Consider the following 21,648-nt stretch of genomic DNA (forward strand, 5'->3'; position numbering starts at 1 on the left):
AGTCCTTACTAGAACCAGAAGATATGACCACATCACCCCGATCTTATCCACACTGCAGTGGCTCCCAGTGAAATTTTGCACTGATTATAAAATACTACTACTGACCTATAAAGCACTGAATGGTCTCATGCCACAGTACCCGAGTGAACTTTCTGTCTTTTATGATCCGCCACGCCTACTTCGATCAAAAGGTGCAGGCTGTTTGTTGGTACCTCAAATAGGCTACAGCAGGGGGACGAGCTTTCTCTTACAAAGCCTCAGTTATGGAACAGTCTTCCAATAAGTGTTCGGGACTCAGACACAGTCTCAGTGTTTAAGTCTAGGCTTAAAACATATTCGTTTACTCAAGCTTTCCATGAATAGACTTTCTTTTGTGCAAAATACAGTCTTATCCAATACGGGATAGTAAGCATACCTAACAATCTCTCCCTCTCTTTACCTCCCTCTCCCATTCTCCTTCTGTCGAGCCACACATGATTTTATGGAAATGCCAGTGATCCTGACCCTTTCTGCTCTCCAGACCTGCCTGATGCATCCTGGTGCCCTACTTCTGGATGGAGCTCTCATCAACTGGAGGCTACATTCTGCCACTGAGGATGACCCCAAGAACTCTAACCTGGAGATTGCTGAGGATGGTGCTGCTCGGACCTCAATTACCCGTGGACATTTTTGCTGTGGTTGCTGGGACTACGGTTGCTGCGATGGCCTTATGACTGCAATTACCACATGCAGTTCTGCACTCAAGTCTCCTTCAGTGAACAGTGGATTAGTTCAACAAAACAGACTTCATATAAAAACCATAATGAACTTCCCTTTACTTTCACACTATCTGTTGTTACCCAGATGAGGACGTGTTCCCTTCGGAGTCCGGTTCCTATCAAGGTTTCTTCCTCATTTTATCTTAGGGAGTTTTTCCTCACCACTGGCTTGCTCAATAGGGACAAATTCCCACATTTAAAATCTGTGTCCTGTATTTATATATTTCTGTGATGCTGCTTTGAGACAATGTCCACTGTTAAAAGCTCTATAGAAATAAAATTTAAGTTAACTGAATTTTGCATTAATTTCTGCGATCACAAAATCCTGGAGGGACTGAATATAAACATAAGCGTGGCCTAAAACATGTTAGGATCATGCTCCAAAATAGTATGATATGCATCGAGTTAAAATTGTTTATATTTCAACCAGTTCTACATTAGAGAGCCCTAATATAATAATAACAATAATAATTATTTTTATTTTTATTATAATACAAACAAGTATTCTCAAATAAACTTCCATAATTAGTCATGTGCTAATGATCAGTTATGGGATATATAGTAACATTCAGCACATATAATACTGCTTCTTCCAAATTCTGCCACTACCCCCGTGTGCCATTTAGTAGGAGGTTGCCTAGGTAGGCAGCATTTTATGTTCCCGAAATAAAGAACAGCACAAGGACAGCTGCCTCCCCAGTCTCCTAATTTTAGAGAAATCTGAAGACAGTGTCATGTGCATCGTTTTCGGTAGAGTTGTAATTCTGTAAACTGGACAGAGCCTTAAATAAAACAACAACATGGTGGACAGATTTGTTTCTCAACTGATGAACCATTCTTCAGTAAAGCAGTGATTTAATATTGTTTTGCATTAATGTTATAAACTATCAGACAGGATTAGGCAGTTGTGAGGTGGAAGTTGAAGATCAGCACAGGCTTAAGGGTAATTAAGAGTTGGACAGGATGTTAATTGCTTGGTTTCGAGTGACTGCGTGTGAGTTATGATGCAGATCAGTTTAGGAGAGGAGGAGACCATGCCAGGACACACACAGCTCAAATCCAACTCAAGCCGCTGGCATCCAGAGTGTGTGAGACCGTGGACACTCAGCCAAATCCCAATCCCCTTGGAGCTGCGCAGGTGTGTGTGTGTGTGTGTGTGTGTATAAAGAGAGAGGGAAGGGTGATGAAATGCTGGAGTGATCACAGCAGGCAAAGGGGGAGATAAAGAAGGAACACAAAGCAGGAGTAAGTGTGTGTGTGTGTGTGTGGGGGGTGGGACGACAGAGACAGAAGAACAGAAACAGAGAAAGGTAATAAGGTTATGGCACTAGGCAGAGGGTGGGACAAGGCTACTGTATATGGAAAAAATAAAAACGCAGCAGAACAGATATAAAAGAGCCACACGCGCACATACACATACACACACACACACACACACACACACACACACACCTTTTCACTCGACTAGTTGTTGATGCTTGTGTAAGATTTGAAACTGTTCTATCATAGGACAGTCGGCTAAAACAGTTCGGTTCCAGCACCAAAATGCTGCTGGTTTGGAAACGAACAGAAAATGTCAGGGCTTTGGGCTGGATTCAGATTTGGCATCCAAAGGTTATGTCCATATTTACGCAGGGAATGTTACATGTATTCAGAGATGGGCCATGCAGCTGCTTAAATCGATTTTTTTGGGGTGCGTTCTTCAGATTATGCAAATTGCCAGTGTGTGGTTCTCGCCTCGGAGGTTGCAACATTCTTCCATCAGTATAAGTGTCTGAGACAGAGTTTCTCGATAGCATCTCGTCTTTAAACACAAACATTCACTATAACGCCCAAATAAAATCAGGGATGGAAAATAAAGACTGAAGAAGGAAATAGCTTTGTAATATACTGTAGCATAAAAGCAAGAGACAATTTACAAATGGAAAATAAACAAAAAGACTGATAAGACGATTTATGAATGAGAAGATGGCAAGCTTTAAAATAAACATCGAATAGGACTCTAGTACACTGACCAATATACTGCTGTATGAATAGTCGTAATTGCAGTTGTCACATCGTTCACTGCAAATTTGGTTTAACTGAACAAAATGGCTTCCAATCTCATTCGCTGGAAGGATTTGATCCGACACAATTTTTTTTATGTTTATTTTATAATATAGCGAACCTTTATGTCAGCCTTAATGAAGTCATGAGAAACTAAATCGAGGTCATGTTTGTACAGGATATAATCTATGTTATAATGCTTTAATTTGCTATTTTGATTTGTCACTGTAGGGGAGCACAGTGGCTTAGTGGCTCACACGTTTGCCTCACATCTCCAGGGTTGGGGGTTCGATTCCCGCCTCTGTCCTGCTGTGCTCGGCCGTTTACTCCGGGTTTTCTCCCCCAGTCCAAAGACATGCATTGCAGGCTGACTTGCATTTCCAAGTTGTCCGTATGAGCGTGTGTGTGTGCGATTGCACCCAGTGATGGATTGGCACCTCGTCTAGGGTGTCCCCCATGTTGTGTCCTGAGTTCCCTGTGAAAAGCTCCAGACAAACCGCGACCCTGTGTAGGATAAGCGGTATAGAAAATTGATGGATTTGTCAATGTATTAAAATAATGCCAATGTTTTTGTTAATACAATGCACCTCCTGTAAACATGCACGCTTTGAAGAATAAGCTGACCAATCACTCATCTGCTATGCATCATTTCATCTCCCTGAAAACTATTCAAACAACAATTCATGTCATTCGAGTGGATGGCATTACAATAAATGTAATCAATAGGACAGGAGGGAGCGGTTGTTTGTCATATATATTTTTGAAAAATATCACAACTATGAATCAATGGTCTGAGGAAGACACAAGCTAATGCTAAATGTTAAAAAGTATTAAACTGACTGGTTTAGTGATAGCAGTTTTCCTTTTTCTCTCATTTCCAGGTGGGTGCCTGAGCATGTGAAGAGCTTTTAGTTAATAACTCAGATGCAGCTGATATCTTGCACATTTTAAACTCAGTGTTACATTTGTATTGCTATAAACCCGAGGGATGGCCAGGGTCAGTGGGACGGAACACTGCACAGTAGTGAAGAGAGCGTGAGGGTGAAAGCCACTGGAGAACAGTTGGCCGTTTTCAGACATAATTGGATTCTTTATTCGGGTCATGCTTTTAATGGGAAATGAAGATGGAGATATCAGGTCTATGATTCAGCTCTCACTTCTTGCTGACCCAAGAAAGTATATGTTATTGCAGCAGTGCAGGCTGTTTAAACTCCTACACAAATAAATAAATGAGGATGCAAACACAAAGACAGAATGAACACTTGAGGCGAGGACTCCTAGATCACACGAAAGCAGATTGTACATGTATTACTTTCGCAGCTTTAATTCGAATGGTCATTTTTTGGTTATTAATTTTATCTGTGATGGTGCTGCAGAAGATGATTTCACCATGGTACATCATCTGTGTCTGCTGGTGTGATCTTGTGAAGTACTTGTTTTAGTAAAGGGTCTGACCAAATAACAATGAACCTCACTTGCAGAGGCAGTGCCTCCTTCACTGGTACTGAGGCGCAGAGACCGTGCCTCCTTCACTGGGACTGAGGCACAGAAGTCAGACCTCCTCCTTCACTGGGACTGAGGCACAGAGGCCAGACCTCCTCCTTCACAGGGACTGAGGCGCAGAGGCCACACCTCCTCCTTCACAGGGACTGAGGCACAGAAGTCAGACCTCCTCCTTCTCTGGGACTGAGGCACAGAGGCCAGACCTCCTCCTTCACTGGGACTGAGGCACAGAAGCCACACCTGCTTCACTGGGACTGAGGCACAGAAGCCACACCTCCTCCTTCACTGGGACTGAGGCACAGAAGCCACACCTCCTCCTTCACTGGGACTGAGGCACAGATTCCACGCCTTCTTCACTGGGACTGAGGCACAGAGTCCTTTACCCAGAACACTGAGAGGTATAAGCAGAACTCTGCTGAATATCAGTATTGAAAATTCTCACACTGATCCATGCCCGATGAAGCTCACTTAAACGGGCACTTCTTCCACTAAGCCATCACTACTTTGGGAATGCATTATGCTAAGTGCAGATTTAATCGTAAAGCAGGTGAGTGCTTTAAGCAATGTGTTCCTCCCTCCCACAGATGGAGGCTCTGATGTAGCGGGATTTGGATTAGTCCATGTCTTTACACCAGATTTCATGATGCCATTTCTTTCTGTAGTCCGCATGCAGCGAGTGCGTAAGAACATTTGGCTGTGCTCATGGAGAAGTTCCTGCTGCTGCAGTCCTGAACTCTATCCTCTCTGGGGCTGCTCATTTCCAAAAACATACACACACACACTTATTTTCCAATTGTATGTGTGAGTACCACAGGAGAGAATTCTGATACACATCCTTTCACTGAGGAAAGAAAAAAAAACTGCAGAACCCACTTATAATGGATGTCAAAGGGCAGTTGTTGACTTCCTCCAAAGTCTTAACCAAGAAGAACCACATTACACTGGTGCTACATAAGCCTTTCATTAGACGTCCATTTTAAGTGAGTTAAAACAAGTTCTGTTCATTTCTCAGTGCAGGGAAATGTGTTCAAGTTCAGCTACACTTACCACACATGTTACACAGAGTAGATATAGCATGATTGCTAAAGCAATTTCAGCTGTACATTTTTCTCTGAGTGACACCAGCACAAGACCCCAGTGCATGGTTTGCCGAAGGTGTGAGTATGTGTGTGTGTGTGTGTGTGTATATGTGTGATATAAAGAGGTTGCCCTCACAGTGTGCATTTCATTAGAATTTAAGCTATAATTAGATCGTCATGCTGCTCTGTCCCTGATGTGGGCTTCCTGTAATCAGCGCGAGATTGGTGTGTGTGTGTGTGTGTGTGTGTGTGTGTGTGTGTGTGTGTGTGTGTGTGTCCAGCAACGTTATGCATTTTTAACCCTGGCAGTGGTGAAAGAACAGTATTTCCTGTCTACTAGTGATATGTAATTTTCATACAACAATAAATTTCGAGCATTTTACAATGGTTCGTGATTTTATCACAACATTTTATTAACAGTCGGTGTACGTTTCCTCCACAGCATTTCAGCCATAAATTAACCTGAGTCACACTGTCTGCGGGATTCACCTTCATCGTGTGCCTTCACAGTGTGCAGTGAATGTGAAAATTTGTTTACTCACAGTTGCTCACTAGCTTCTCAGCTAAATGATTCTCTATACATAAATGAGTTTTTTTTTTTTTTTTTTTTTTTTTTTTGGGGGGGGGGGGGGAGGGGGGGTTAAAACATGGTTCCCATTCACATGCAAAAAAACGTTTATATTTAACTGACTAACTAACTACTTAATTAAATAAATCTCCAACCACATTTTGTGACACGTCTATTGCAGTTTCTACTGTTTGAATTTGAGAAATGGCCAATATATGATCAATAAAGTGCAGTTTAACTAAACCTGTTGATGTGCATATATCTACAGTGCTGTGAAAAAGTTTTGATTTCTTCTGTTTTGGTGTATATCGCATACTAAATTGTTTCAGAAATTAAAACAATATCCAAGATAAAACAAAGGCAACCTGAGTCAACACAAAATACAGTTTTTAAATGATGTTATTTATTGAAGTAAAAAACTTATCCAAGGCCTGTGTGAAAACGTATTTGCTTCTGTAGCTACTAATTCCCCAAATCTATGAAACTGCATTCATAATGGTGTTCAGCTGGACTAGACGCAACCAGGCCTGATTACTGCAAACCCTGTTCAATCAAATCTACACTTAAATAGAACTTTTTCAACAGCATGAAGCTGGTTAAAATGTCTTACTGAGCAACACACTATGGCAAAGTTGAAAGTTTAAATTCCAGAAATGATGAGGAAGAAGGTGATTGAAATACATCAGTCTGGGAAGGGTTAAAGCTATTTCAAAGGTTCTGGGATTCCAAAGAACCACAGTGAGAGCCGTTATCTCCAAATGGAAAAACTCGGCATGGTAGTTAACCTTCACAGAAGTGGCCAACCTTCCAAAATTCCTCCAAGAGCACAGTGACAACTCATCCAGGAAGTCACAAAAGAGCCAAGGACAACATCAAAGGACCTACAGGCCTCTCTTGCATTAATAAAGGTCACCGTTTGTGACATCCATGGAAGGGTGGCGAGGTGAAAACCACTGCTAACCCAGAACAACATTAAGGCTCATCTGAATTTTGCCAAAACACATCTTGATGATCCTCAAAGCTTTTGGGAGAATGTTCTGTGGATTGATGAGTTGAAAGTGGAACTGGTTGGAAGACAGTTGTCCCGTTACATCTGGCGTAAACCAAACACAGAATTCCACAAAAAGAACATCAGACCTACGGTGAAGCATGGTGGTGGTAGTGTGATGGTGTGGGGATGCTTTGCTGCTTCAGGACCTGGGCAACATACAATAATTGTGGGGAAACATGAATTCTGCTCTCCACCACAAAATCCTAAAGGAGAACGTCCGGTCTTCAGTCCGTAAATTGAAACTCAATTGCAACTGGATTATGCAGCAAGACAACGATCCAAAGCATAGGAGTAAATCCTAGCCCTAGAAGTAAGTGAAAGACTGATCTCCAGTCATCATACGTGTTTGGATGTAGTTACTGCAACTAAAGGTGGCACAACGAGATTTTAATTTTAAGGTAGCAATTAGTTTCTCACATGGGTGATAGGTATTAGATAACTTTTTTTTTTTTTACTTCAGTTAAAACAATATAGATTAAAACTGTATTGTGTGTTTACTCGGGTTGCCTTTGTTTTGTTTTGTATTTCGTTTGAAGATCTGAAAACTATTTAGTATGAGATATACACAAAAACAGAAGAAATCAAAGACTATGTGCAGCAAATAGATTTCTGTATTTCTGGTATCTGTAGCAAAATTTTCCAGCCGGTCATGCCCTAGTCAATATCCACAAGGGTTAAGGATTTGGATCATTTTAAAATACCAACGAATGTGCTGTTGTGTGTAGGTCTTTCAACAAAGGAAGGTGCAGAGCTTCAGAGTGCATTGACAGAAACAGCTCACTCTCTCACCATGTGTGAAAGTCTTGTAACGCTAAAAGAATTACAGCAGCTGTGTCCACAAACACGGTATCATGTACACCAAATATCCCACTACATCACAGTTTACTCAAGTGCTGCCTGAAAACAGTAATGGCACTGTGTTGTGTCAGAAACTACAGAGCCACGTCATTAATTGCATGCAAACAATGAGACACACCGCTGCTTTAAATGCAGTAGTAATTACTTTTAATCGCATTAAAATGACACTGAATCGTCATTTTCTGGTGGGCGGTGCCTCACTGAGCCATTCGTGTTTAAACCACAAAGAGTGTTCGCGGCTTACAAGAGTGATATTAGTGGCATTTCATTTCCTCACTACAGCCCAGAGTAAAAAGGAAAGTCAAAAGATGACGCATAACACAAATGGACAGCGCACACAGAAAACTCAATTAGGCTTAAATAGTTTTTCATTAGATCAGAGGTACAGGTAGATTTACAGCTCACAGCACAAGTTAGTGGCACTCTACAAACATTATGATGTAACACATATGATATGTTAATCAAAATGAAAATATGGATGATGACACAGGATGTTAGACATGCTGTCCATCGTGATTTAATGGAACTCTGATGAACAAATTTACGCGATTGCTTTTTGACACGTGAGAAATAATAAACCATAAATCCTTAAACTGCCTACCTAGACAAGCTCCCACTCAATAAAACCTTTGCTGTATCATTTTGTGTCCATAATAATATACATTCATTATCCTTCAAACGGTAATAGTGTTTTATTAATCGCCTATACGACTGATCTTGATATTGCGCTTTATGTATTCATTTAAACCACCTTGAGATGAAATGTACATCCGTCCCACCGACACGCACTCAACCTGAGCCTCGCATCCTGTTCCTGTTCTCGATTCATTCAACACAACAGCTGTCTCACTTTCCTTTCTGCGATAAGAGTTTTGATGCAGATACGTCCACGACGATGCTCGTACCCGTCTCACAACATCCAACATCACGTGCACCACACACCGTGCCTGCTTTGTTCTATTTTCATCTCGTGCTTACACACTGGAACATCTCTGAGCTGAAGTAGCAGCTGCATAACTGACACATCATGCAAAAAAAAAAAAGAAAAAAAAGGAAAAAAATGAATGAAAGAAACTCAATCAATTAGATAAGAGAAGTAAAAGGACAGATTACAGAGCTGTGTTTCATTTCCAAACCTGTGTGAGACGGAGAGGCTTCAGTAACAAAGAAACACTGACAACAATAGAGACACAAAGAGGATGGAGATTCAGATTCACTTCTTGGCTTTAAAAGGTTCTAGATTTTATATAACTCTGTTTTGACAGAGTCAATAAGTTTAGCTGTTGTATATGATCTGATACAATCTGTGGACTGACAAATCTTTGCTTTAGTTCAGTTGTAAAATAAATGCACAGACTTCAAAACAGGAATGATGGATGATGATGATGATGATGATTGTTATGACCATCAAGCTATTTATGAGCAACAGAAATGCCACAGTGTGTTTACTGGGTTAACCTGACAATGCACCGACTCCATAAAGCAGAATGGCAGTGCGCCAGTGGAGGTGAATCCAGGTGTTACTCACGTATGAGCGCAGCTGGCGATGCTGACGGGTTTGTGATAAACCTCCAGGCAGATGGGGCAGGAGAACTGGCTCTCCAGACTCTCTCCATGCTGCAGCTGGGGCTGGGGATGAGACTGTCTGAGCTGAGCAGCCGAAACAAAACTGCGGAACATCGCCATCATGAACACTGGATGCCTCCTCTCAGCTGCTTCTTCAAAATGAGCTTCTTCTTTTTCTGCTTCCTTTGCTGTGTGTATCACCAGTGCGCTGTCGACCGGAACACCACTTCCGTGTGATTTAAACCAAGAAAAACACAAATCAAACGGCGTTACATAGCGCATCTGTCCAGCCAGCACATAAAGCACACACTCACACGCCGTCTGAGCAAAGAAGTAAACATTACCAGCGGAGCTTTAACCAAACCGTTAAGAGCGTCTTTTCAGGTGAACTGCTGCATGGGTGTTGTAGTTTTGTCAAGAAGCACCTTCGCAGCATGACGGCCTTCAATCACTACACTCCCCATAATGCTTTGCAACAGCGTTTTCCTAAACAATAGACCAGCTCGCTTTTTAGGCAAACGAATCGTAGCGTATTAACTCCTGACATTCGCATACGACTGCTGAAAAGACTGTCTTACAATAAACAACGTTTAGTGTAGCTATTAGAGCTCATTAAAAAGCAAACTGACAAATAAGCAGCAGAACAGCCGAACTGACAATAATGTAGCGTCACTAAAAAGCGCCAGGGGAAGACGCGGAGTTAACGCGTCATCGAAGAGCGCCAATGTAGCTAGCACGTTAGGTAGTTTTATTAGTCGTTTTTAAAGTTTTTTATTATTATTTAAATGTGTAATTTCGGTATTATTGAGATGAAAGTGTATAGTTAATTCAGTTTTTAAAACAACAACAACAACAACGTTAATCATGTGCCAGGTTGACGAAGAGTACGATAGCGTCTTAGAACAAAAATCTCTGCCGGCGTGAGTTTATTTACATGAGTTGTTTGAGATTTTAAGGTCATACAGGTTATAGATGACGGATATATCTTATGAAGGTATAACTTATATGTTGTGTTAAACCGTCTGTGATTCTAGGGTATCAAAGAAATGTATGAAGTGCAAAGAGGGCACTGCAGTGCTCATCATTCGAGTGGGAGATGCCTTTTGTAGGTAAATAGTGTCAAATTCAGTCTATCAAATGTAATGTTGATCTACTATTGCCTCCACAACCGATAATGAGCCCTGGGGGAAGAGATTTTCCTGTTAACCTCATTCACATCCCAATGCAGGATCTGGAATTTCTATAAAAACATCACCATGTGCTCAAAAGCTGTTGAAATCATCATCATGTGTAGTAAGGGTTTGTTTGTATTTTTATTTTTTTAAAATTAGGGGCTGTTTCAAGGAGTACTTCAAACATAAATTCCGGGCCATGCTAGGGAAGAATCGTGTTCTCTTTCCCGGAGAGAAGGCAAGCATAGATATAAAGCAAAATTATCTTCTATGAATTTGACATGGACTATTTAAGTTATTGGTGACTATCTTTTAGGTGCTGCTGGCTGTTTCTGGAGGACCAGTATCAAGCTGCATGTTAGCACAAGTTCAAGAGGTAAGCAGTCATCAGCTATTTTCATATCACAATAACTGCTCAACCTTTAATAAATTAAGCTAGCTCAATTTTTTTGCCAGTCTACGAACATAAATAAAACAGTAAAAAAAAAAAAGCCATACAGCTAATAAGATATCTGCTATTGAATGCAAGTGTAGCTGTACACCGATTAGCAATAACATTAAAACCACCTGCCTAATATTGTATAGATCCTCCTTGTTCTACTAAAACAGCTCTGACCCGTCGAGGCATAGACTCCACAAGACCTCTGAAGGTGGGCTGTGGTATCTGGCACCAAGACGTTAGCAGCAGATCCTTTAAGTTCTGTAAGTTGCGATGTGGGACCTCTATGGATCGGACTTGTTTGTCCAGTACATCCCACAGATGCTCGGTCGGATTGAGATCTGGGGAATTTGGAGGCCGGGTCAACACCTGCAACTCTTTGTCATGTTCTTCAATCCATTCCTGAACCATTTTTGTATCGTGGCAGGGTGCATTATCCTGCTGAAAGAGGCCACTACCATTATGGAATACCGTTGGCATGAAAGGGTTTACTTGATCTGCAACAGAGTTTAGGTAGGCGGTAGGTAACATCCACATGAATGCCAGAACCCAAAGTTTCCCAGCAGAACACTACTCAGAGCATCACACGGCTTCCCTGGATTGCCTTCTTCCAATAGTGCATCCTGGTGCCATCTCTTCCCCAGGTAAGCGACACACACGTGCCCGGCTGTCCACACGATGTAAAAGAAACCGTTATTCGTAAAACAAGACCACCTCCTTTCTTTGCTCCATGGTCCAGTTCTGATGTTCATGTGCCCAATGTAGGTGCTTTCGGCAGTGTACAGTGGTCAGCATGGGCACTACAGTAGTGCTTCTGTGAGATCGGACCAGACGGGCTAGCCTTTGCTCCCCACACGCACCAGTGAGCCTTGGACGCCCCTGATCCTGTCACTGGTTCACTTGCTGTCCTTCCTTGGACCACCTGTGGTAGTTACTAACCATTGCATACTGGAAACACCCTACAAGACCTGCCGTTATGGACATGCTCTGACCCAGTCATCTAGCCATCACAGTTTGGCCCTTGTCAAAATCGCTCAGATCCTTATGCTTGCCCATTTTTTCCTACTTCTAGCACATCAACTTCGAGACCTGACTGTTAACATGTTGTCTAATATATCCCACCTTTTGACCGGTGCCATTGTAACAAGATAATCAATGTTATTCACTTCCCCTCTCAGTGGTTTTAATGTTCTGGCTGATCGGTGTATGTCGTAAAATTAATTTCAGACCGGTATTTAATATGAAACGACCACATCCATTATGCACCACCTCAGGTGACGGAAATGTCCTCCCTGTTTGCAGGGTTTAAGTCGGGAGGCACCCAAGAAGTTAAGATTTATGCCTGGCATTATCTACATAGATGGTAATTACAGTTACAGTAATACTGCAACAGAATAGTGTTCTCTTAGCATAATGAAGGTGTTTCAGCTAATCTATTCTCTGAGCTAGAGGGTGGTGTGTGTGGTCAGAATGCTGAGGAGAGGGAGAAGGCTGTAGTTCAGTTGGAGAGTATCTTCAGAACAACTGGATTGCCGTACCACATCGTCCCACTGGAACAGGTAACGAGCCTCAGGAAAGAGACATTTTAACGTGACCAGTGAGTGTATTTCCCCGCCATTATGCTAACTGGTTTTGAGTTTTGTAAAGGTAATTCCAGCATGCTTCTGCTCGCTGCACCATGGTCCCACTTCAGATATCAGGAAGCAAAAATGATCAGCATCTGCAAAAGATTTTTGGATGGGAGTTCTCTGACTCCGGTCATGTGCACTCCTGTTTTTTTTTTTTTGTGTGTCACAACTCCTGAAACGAGCCTGTTCTAATTACAATGCAGTCCCACATTACAAGTCTCTGTGCTTGTTAATGCTTTGATCTTTTCTCACATCATTTGTTTTGGCCTCATTATTTCTGTTTTTGGAGCAGGACTGTCATTTCCATGTCTCCTTTCAGGCAGTTGCATCATCTTGTTCATTATCTCCTCTATCCCCAGATAGCATGCTTTTGATATGCGTATGCAATTGTTGCTATTGTCACTCAGAAACACAAGACGAAGCATTTGACCTTCATTCTTATTACCTTAGCAGTGTTTGAGTTTGAGCTGTTCTAACGACTGCAGTGTCGTGTTCGTGGCTGTGTCTCAGGTCTTTACTCTTCCCGAGTCAGTACTCGAGCCTGTGTATAGACGGGAGCAGCCCGGCTCCAGCTATAAAGCAGCAGTGGATCAGCACATCCGGTCTGAAGTAACCCAGGGCCATGGGAAGCCTACAGTGGAGGAATCCCAAGGTGCACTAGGCCAACTTAGCCTGCAGGCCTCCACATACAAGCTTGAACACAAATTGGCTTTGGAGGGACTCTTCTCCACTTTGAAAACCTTAACAGCCAAACAGGACATGCTGCACACACTGAGGTGAGCTCTACTACACCATCTGCATCATGACATTAAAGACGTATAGCAGCTACTCATTATAATAAAGTATAAAACATATAGTTACAATGGTAGGCGGACAAGCACCAAGACTTGTTGTGATTCACTATTGTAATTTTTCTTAGTCATATTTTTATTATATTTTTCTGCCATTTTAAGATGTTTAGATATGTTCTAGAATAGAAAAATGCAAGGGCCGAACTCATTAACGTTCAGTAATGAAAATGAAAGACTTTTATTATGGCACAAAATGTGTCCACCACCTTCATTCTTTCAGAAACACATTTTTCTGTGCTTCTTTTATATCATTTTGAAGGAATGTCTTTATAGTGTTCATGTTCTACATGATTAACTTACTTTAACCAGCATAAACATTTAAATTAAATTATTAGTGCATACACCGATCAGCTGTAACATTAAAACCAGGGAATACCGCCATTAGGGAATACTGCTGCTATGAAAGGGCGGACTTGGTCTATAACAATGGTTAGGTAGGTAGTACGTGTCAAAGTAACATCCACACATACATAAACCAAGAACAGGAGGTTGGGTGGACCCATAGCCTTCCCTTATGTTTTGTACCTGTAAAAGTAACTTTCACCTGGAAATGTGGATGTAATGTACCTTTAATGAAGACTGAAAGTAGATAATTGAACTGTAATTACCTTTTAGAGTAAAGCCAGAGGAAAGGTAAAATATATGCACCTTACTAGGTGAAAAATACACACTAAAGATACATAAAGTGTATACTCGGGGTACCACTCTAAGGACAAGGATTGGAGTTCAGGACCCTTTTTCCCTGAGAGTGTGCGGTCAGTATTGTAGAAGGCATTACAATCAATTCATGTTTAATATGAGTTTATTGAAATATCTGCATGGATTTTTGGTTCCATTTAAATGCACAAGAAAGCTCAACTTTTTCTCCACCATAACTGCCTGTTTTAGTAGCAGTAATAATAGTGTGTTACACTTTACAAGGCCATCTCGACCATCTATCCTTTTAGTACCCTATAAACATGACTTGCTTTCGGTGCTTGGCCCCTGTCATCGCTGCTTGCAGCTATATTTTCTCCTCTTTTTTTTTAATTTAAATTTGCCATGTCCCAGTTGAAGCGAGTAGGTGGGATTTGTGAAGCATAAAAAGTTATTTCTGTATTCATCCTGTTTAATTCAGTTTCCATAAGCACGCCATTCAAACACTCAAGCTGTGGAAGAATCACGTCAGAGACTTTAATAGCACAATAGTATGGCAGGTCTTTCTCCTTTTTCATTTTTCATCATTTATATTGCTGTCTCCACTCCACATTTCTCCCCATCTGCCGCCTCCCCCATCCCCCAGAATCCCCCATTGCCTTTCCTTGTCGGTGGCGTCTGAGTCATCTGGGAAAAGCAGGGCCTTGAAGTGTGCTCTGAGTTCAGCTCCAGTCAATAACTCTGAGTGCTTGCAAAGTTTAATGAAAACACAAAATGATTGAGAGCATGTATGAGAAAGAGAGGCAGGGTTTGGACTTTCTGTAGGATCCAGAAGACCACTAAAGCTGCTCTGGGTATGGTAATCTGTAGTGTGTGTGTGTGTGTGTGTGTGTGTAGGCAGCACCTGATACTGCACACTGCCCGAATAAACGGCTACTCCAAGGTGATGTTCGGAGACAGCTGTACACGTCTGGCCATCAAGTTGCTCACTAACATCTCTCTGGGACGAGGGGCAGCGCTGGCAGCTGATACGGTAAACACACACACACAGACTAATTAAATAAGATTAATTAAACATCTTTGGTATTGCACTGGCACTACAAGGCTGATGTGCCTAACAAACAAGGGAACTTTGTAGCTTACATTTTAACATGTGCAAACTGCATGTGTAAATCATCCCACTTGCATCAGATTGTCTCAAACAGACTTGCTTATGTGGCTTCTCACGTACTGCTCGACACTTTTATAAAAATAGAAAACAGGACATTGCAGAGCAAAATAGAGGCGCATCAGCTGCTTTCGTCTGCAGAAATAACGAATATCGCAAGCGTCTGAGATCTACGCGGAAGTGGAGATATTTTGTGAACAAAGACTTAATTTGAGGTGGTTTTTTTTTTTTTGCACAGGATTTTTAATTTTTGGGTGAACTATCCCTTTAACGCCTTAATTTTTTCCACCCACAGCCTCGTTTCAAAACCGCCTCAGTTTGGTGTAAAATAAAAAACATACAAAAGAACCCTGGCAACTCTGCTGGTGTGTGTGTGTCTCAAGGGGCATGTCTGAAGTACTGAGTAGAGTTTCATACCTGCGGCTATACAGCTATAACTCCTCAATCATTGTGTTGATTTTTTTAAAACCCAGATTGAATCAGCCAATGCTGTCTTGAGAGAGGGAGCGGGAGAGGAGAGGGAGAGCGAAGGATTGTGTCTGTCTTCATGTTTTTGTCTACATCGTCTGTGCAAGGGCATACCATATTATACTAGTACGCTGGCATGCCTGTGTATTAGCTCATGAAAAACAGTGTGGCTAAAGGAAGTGTGTTTAAAAAAAAAAAAAAAAAAAAAAAGAAGTGAAGTTAAAAAGGAAGCTTACTGAGTGTGGGCTTGAGTAAGTTAAAATGTTTATTACACCTCACCTACTATTCAGTCCTATTTTATGAGAAACGGCCCACTTTATTACGCAGCCTGTTGAACGAATTGTTCGATGTTCGTTGATGTGGTACACCGTATCGTTACACTCGGGTAGGATGTGCGGCTCAAAGTTTGAAGACGGACGTTAATAAGTAAATACGTTTAGTGAAGTTGAATAAACTCCACTCCAAAAGCCGTACCTGTAAAACGAGAGTCCATATAGTTTGTTACTTTACATACTTGCCCATCGGTGGCTGTTTACAGGTTGTCTGTGATTTGTCTACATCTCTTTCAGGAAATGCTGAATATTACCCGGGATGTACTCAGGATTTTATGCATCATGGCATGATGAACCGTAACGCCAAAACGTTGTCTCGTTAAAAAATAACGTGTACTGCTCTGCAAAAGTAAACAACCACAAAAGTGAAACCATTGTCATAACGGCAGTTGTGGTTCTGTGTGTTCTGCCAGAGAGACATTATTAGGCCCTTGAGCAAAATCTGGAACTGCTTATTCTGTCTCGTGCCAGATACGGAGACATAGTAAATATCCATCCGTTTCTGTTTGCCAGGCTTTCTCAGACTCGCGGTACGGTGACGTGGTGATGGTGCGCCCCATGAGGGATTACTCCTCAAAAGAGATCGGCTTCTATAACCGGCTGTTTGAAGTACAGTCTGTCTTCATCCCAGGCCTGGACACCAAGGTGAGCGTTAAGCCGGACGCTCGCTGCAGCTTTTACTCTCAGGACCGAAGTTATTATACTTCAGTCTTGCAAATCTCTGCTATTACTCCCGGGCGTGATTAGAATTTTAGCAAACGCAGACCTGTCCAGTACTAGCTTTCATTTATTTATTAGTAGTAAACATTGTATAAGGTGTTACCTCAGAAGTAGTATGAATGTCCATGTGCTCAGGGAGTGTGCATGATTTTGGCCATGAGGTTTAATTGTCTACATTTATCAAACTAGCGAGGTGTGATGTTGGGCTATAAAGTAGACAGAGGGAGGGAGGGAGGGATGGAGTGCAGCACAGTTACTTCCCCACTTTGTCTTTCTTACTGCTACAATGCCACAGACATCAGTGAAGTGTCAAGGCTCCGCAGTTTGGTTTTTCTCCAGTGAGCTACAGAAGGACGGCGAGGTGGCATCATTTATCAGAGCTCTGTTACAACACCCACCAGGTGCGCCAAAGCTGAAGGAAGACTTCATCCAGGCGAACACTGTCCATAGTAAATCACAGGGTAGTAGGCGTGTATGTATTACACAGTAACATTAAAGCCCTCGATAGTCAACAGAGTAGTGTGCACTCCTGAAGCCACTGCTCTGGGTGCCAATATTTAAAGGTTAACACTTTTCACATATGTTTGGGAAAACCAGTCGGATGTTTCTCCGACTTAGTCCTGGCAAACAGGTTTTGGACAGAATTGGGTTTTTCTGCCTATAACATACTTCGATGCTTCATTTTGAAGAAAGCATAAATATATATTTCACCCAAACTATATGGATATGTTTATATTTGTCTTTTTTAATCTTGCCTTGGCTTTCTGCAAAGATAACGTTGGTTAAGGAGCCAGTTTAACAAAAACGTGGTGGTAAAAAGACTCATCATTCTTTCTGTCCTGCTTTCAGCTACTCGTTGAATGAAATCGAAATAAGCCGTGTAATCAGATCGCAGCTCTCGAAATGTCCTAGATGTTCCTGTGCCGCAGTCAGAATCAAATATTTAAAAGCAATTTTCTCCTTTTTCACCTTTGGGGGACTTTAAAATATTAGAACGTGACTAGTGGTTAGGATAAATACAACCAGAAGTGAGGAGTGTTAACGCAATAAGAAAAAAAAAAAAAACTTTTAATGTGGAACTTGGTGTTTCAGGAAATGGGTCTGCATTTGGTTCTGTTTACGAATCTTTTTACGTTCGAATATAAAACTTGGCGTGGAAGCAGCAGTATGTGTGTAGGATGATGTCATCATTTATCTGGGTCTTTATTATGTCTGTCTATGGAAACAGGAGGAAATGATCTCATCTAGCTTTCAGCCTTCTAGTTTGATTGATGTTGGCGTTTCGCTCTGCGTGCTTTTTTCCGTATCAGACTGCTGATAAAGCGAGTATCCAGCGGCTGACCGAGAGCTTTGTGGTCAAACTCCAGGCTGACTTTCCCTCCACTGTCAGCACTGTGTACAGGTAGTTATGACAAAACCTAACCGTTTCCATTCGGCTTCAGACGCGTGCGGTGTTTGTTTTTTGATTGCACATCCATGTGAGAGAGTATTTGATTTGAGCCACCGGTTTCTTTCTAGAACAAGTGAGAAGCTGCACACAGCGTGTCCTCCTCAGAGCTCTACCACAGAACCTGCTGCTAAGTGCCTCCTCTGCCTCTGTGCCCTCGACACCAAAGCAGGCAAGTTGCAGCACTAAACCCTGTTTTCACACCGTAGATATTTATCACCGCACAAAGCTCGAGTAGATGCTCCTTCTTCACGTGAGCGATCATTATTTCTTTTTGATCTCTATATCGTCACAACGGTTCCTATCTGAAGCATTTTATTATAGATGTTCTATATAATATAATAATAATAAAAAAGAGGCATCATGAAAATTGCGTTTAGTTTTTTATTAGTTCTGCCCTGAATAAGCTATTTCACATATAAACAGATATTTACATATACTCCACAAGATACAATAATAACCGAATTTACACAAATGAACCAGTTCAAAAGTTTACATACGCTTGATTATTAATCCCGTGTGTCGTTACCTGGATGATCAGCGACTGTGTTTATGTTCTGTGAGAGTTGTTCACGAGTCCCTTGTTTGTCCTGAGCAGTTAAACTGCCCGCTGTTCTTCAGAAAAATCCTCCAGGTCCTGCACGTTCTGTACTTTTCCAGCATCTTCTGCATATTTGACCTCTTTCCAGCAGTCTCTATATGATGTCGAGATCCATCTTTTCACACTGAGGACGACTGAGGGACTCGTACACGACTATTACAAAAGGTGCGAACGTTCACTGACGCGCAAGAAGATAACACGCTACATTAAGAATCGGGGGGATGTAAATTAGCACTTTGTCTTCTAAGAAACATGTACATCATTTTCATTCATGAAAAATTAAGATTTTTAAACAAACTAATTTACACTGATCATCCTGTTCAAAAGTTTACACCCCCCTGGCTCTTAATGTATCGTGTCGCCTCCTGGAGCGTCAGTGAGTGTTTGCACATTTTGTAATAGTCGTGTACGAGTCCCTCAGTCGTCCTCAGTGTGAAAAGATGGATCTCGACATCATATAGAGACTGCTGGAAAGAGGTCAAATATGCAGAAGATGCTGGAAAAGTACAGAACGTGCAGGACCTGGAGGATTTTTCTGAAGAACAGTGATCAGTTTAACTGCTCAGGACAAACAAGGGACTCATGAACAACTCTCACAGAACATAAACACAGTCGCTGATCATCCAGGTAACGACACACGGGAGTAAGAATAAATCGTGTGTAAACATTTGAACTGGTTCATGTGTGTAAATTCAGTTATTATTGTGTCTTGTAGACTATATGTAAATGTTATGTGAAATAGCTTCTTCAGGGGAGAAGTAAATGCTTTTGCATTTTGCAAAGCATTTTCTCAACTTTAGCATTTTCCAGCCTGTAATGGAGTGTAATCATACGAACATTAGTACCGTTTGTGATGTTTTTTTCGGGCACAATTTAAAACATTTTATATCACAGTATACATATAGTGTATAGAAAGTGTCCCACTTTCCTGTTTATATTCACCACGACTTTATTCTAAGTTGGCTCCGCCCACCTCACACTGTGTTCCTGTCTCTATAATTTGCCGGATTGTCTTGCAGCATTGCTGCCAGCATGAACACTGTGTAACAGTCAAACCGTCACTCATTTTCTGTGTAGACGATGCCTCTGCGTGCCACGCCACACTGATGTCGGAGCAGCTGTCTCGGGGTACAGTGGAGAAAACTGGCCGAACTGACGCGGGCTGTTGTCAGGGGCAGAAACAAGCTTGTGGGGATGGAGGTTGCTGCTCCACATCCAGGTGAGTGGAACATCATTTCATTTTGGGGTTCACTCCAGGTCATGACAGCAAGGTGTGTGTGTGTGTGTGTGTGTGTATGCATATGTTGTAGCTTAACACCACACCAGGAGCAACAGAACATGCATCTGATAATGAGACGAGACTCATTCTCTCCTCAGTCATGCAAATCACTGCTATTACTGACTGGTGTAATTACAGAATTTATCAGGCTGTGTGTGTGAAAGTGTCAGCCCATCCCCCGTCTTTACTCTGTATTAGATCTTGAAGGTAGAGAAGTGTGACAACTGGCTATAAAGCAGAGGGAGAGACTTTGCTGTTCTTGTTAATGCCACACTCTGTCTTTCCTAAGTCCGTAATGCCACAGATGTCAGAGATGCACGCAAGCTTGAATTTTTAGTTTAGTTGTTCGTGTTAGCATTGTTTATCATGCACTCCTAACAGAATACATCACCCAAACTAATATAATCAATGATAAACAAATGCTTGTATGGGCCTCTTACGGGTCGTTATTTATCCACTGATCCTGATGTTCTTTACTTGACAATCAGGGCTCCTGGAGCTACAGACCTGAGGAGTCTCCTGTGTTACAGCTGCAGACTGACCATTAAAGACATGGTGAGTAAACCTCAGCTAACGCATTTCTGTACTGACAGAGCCTTTATTTAAACAAAAAAAGTCTGCGTATTCAATTAAAAATCCCTAGGAATTCATTTCTAGGAATCACTGTGTAAAATACCAGAAATGTTTATACGATGCCAAACGGTCAGTCTTCCACCGAATGAAGCTGAAAATATCAGAACACTGCTCAAGAATCAAGTGGCTTAAATCAAATTCTCATTTCCTTTTTCCACCCTTGTTCAGATGGCAGAAAATGCTTCCTGATCAAATTCGATATGTATATGTGTTTTCAATTTCAGCTGCTTGTCTTCACTATTAAGCGAGCAGAATTAGGAAACATGTCTCTAACACCCATTTTAAGCAGAAAGACACTCGTCCACACTGTTGATGTTGTTTTGCAGACAGCGGTGGACTCCTTGCCACCGTATATATCATCTGAGGCAGAGAAACGCCAGAGGAGGTGAATAAAGCTTAAATAATAGGGTTTGTTTATTTTTTTTAACCTAAAATGGACTCTCCTTTGCTCAGTCTGATGTATGATCTCTCTCGTTACTTCATAGGGCTGCGATGAAGAAGGAAATCGGCGAGTTCCTATTAGAGGACGGAGGTGCAGATGACGAATAGCTGGCCGGATACGGTGTTTATTTGTCGTATCAGCCAAGCGAAGGTCACGGTTCAGTGACGCACACCATGAGGAAACGTTTGGCATTTTATTGCACAGATGGCTTTATACAAGACCATTTAATTTAACTACATATCGACCTCCGTTTTATATCAATTTGATTTTGTTGAAGTGAATAAAATCCAAACCCAGTTCTGCACTATCTAACTGGTTATTATGAAAGTACATGATGTTTTATTGATCACTTTTTATGGCGGCAATAAATTGCAGCATTTTTATGGCATGTACTGCTCGCCAA

At 41.6% G+C, this 21,648-nt stretch overlaps 2 protein-coding genes across 5 annotated transcripts in view; one reads left to right on the forward strand and one right to left on the reverse strand.

The window, feature by feature from the left end:
- The window catches only part of LOC108259230 (E3 ubiquitin-protein ligase RNF166), a 34,978-nt gene extending 25,038 nt beyond the window's left edge, over positions 1–9,940 (reverse strand). For 2 of the 3 annotated variants that reach the window (XM_017458502.2, XM_053676477.1), the window contains exon 1: positions 9,392–9,940. In XM_017458502.2, coding sequence (XP_017313991.2) covers positions 9,392–9,711 — 320 coding nt within the window. In that variant the 5' untranslated portion in view covers positions 9,712–9,940. Of the gene's footprint in view, positions 1–8,614; positions 8,897–9,391 lie in introns of those variants that run through there. The other variant, XM_017458501.2, reaches the window with a different exon arrangement.
- A 156-nt stretch (positions 9,941–10,096) lies between these two features.
- On the forward strand, positions 10,097–21,628 carry ctu2 (cytosolic thiouridylase subunit 2 homolog (S. pombe)). 2 transcript variants are annotated; one of them, XM_017458498.3, is made up of 15 exons: positions 10,097–10,349; positions 10,464–10,538; positions 10,761–10,839; positions 10,918–10,977; positions 12,343–12,403; positions 12,490–12,599; positions 13,179–13,444; positions 15,053–15,188; positions 16,637–16,768; positions 18,154–18,245; positions 18,362–18,462; positions 19,969–20,110; positions 20,659–20,725; positions 21,130–21,188; positions 21,289–21,628. In XM_017458498.3, the coding sequence occupies exons 1-15, from the start codon at positions 10,294–10,296 to the stop codon at positions 21,350–21,352; spliced, it is 1,500 nt and encodes a 499-aa protein (XP_017313987.1). In that variant the 5' UTR covers positions 10,097–10,293; the 3' UTR covers positions 21,353–21,628. The 2 variants fall into 2 exon arrangements, with proteins under 2 accessions (XP_017313987.1, XP_017313988.1); XM_017458499.3 differs by having other exon boundaries at positions 10,464–10,534.
- Positions 21,629–21,648: the final 20 nt, after the last annotated feature.

This window comes from Ictalurus punctatus, chromosome 27, assembly GCF_001660625.3.
Source record: "Ictalurus punctatus breed USDA103 chromosome 27, Coco_2.0, whole genome shotgun sequence".
NCBI lineage: Eukaryota > Metazoa > Chordata > Actinopteri > Siluriformes > Ictaluridae > Ictalurus > Ictalurus punctatus.

Excerpts from the sequence above, each read along its gene's own strand:
- ctu2 (XM_017458498.3), top strand. The coding sequence starts at position 10,294 with ATGTGCCAGGTTGACGAAGAGTACGATAGCGTCTTAGAACAAAAATCT. Across the intron at positions 16,769-18,153 it reads TCCCAGGCCTGGACACCAAG|ACTGCTGATAAAGCGAGTAT; the intron begins GTGAGCGTTAAG and ends TTTCCGTATCAG. Across the intron at positions 18,246-18,361 it reads ACTGTCAGCACTGTGTACAG|AACAAGTGAGAAGCTGCACA; the intron begins GTAGTTATGACA and ends GTTTCTTTCTAG.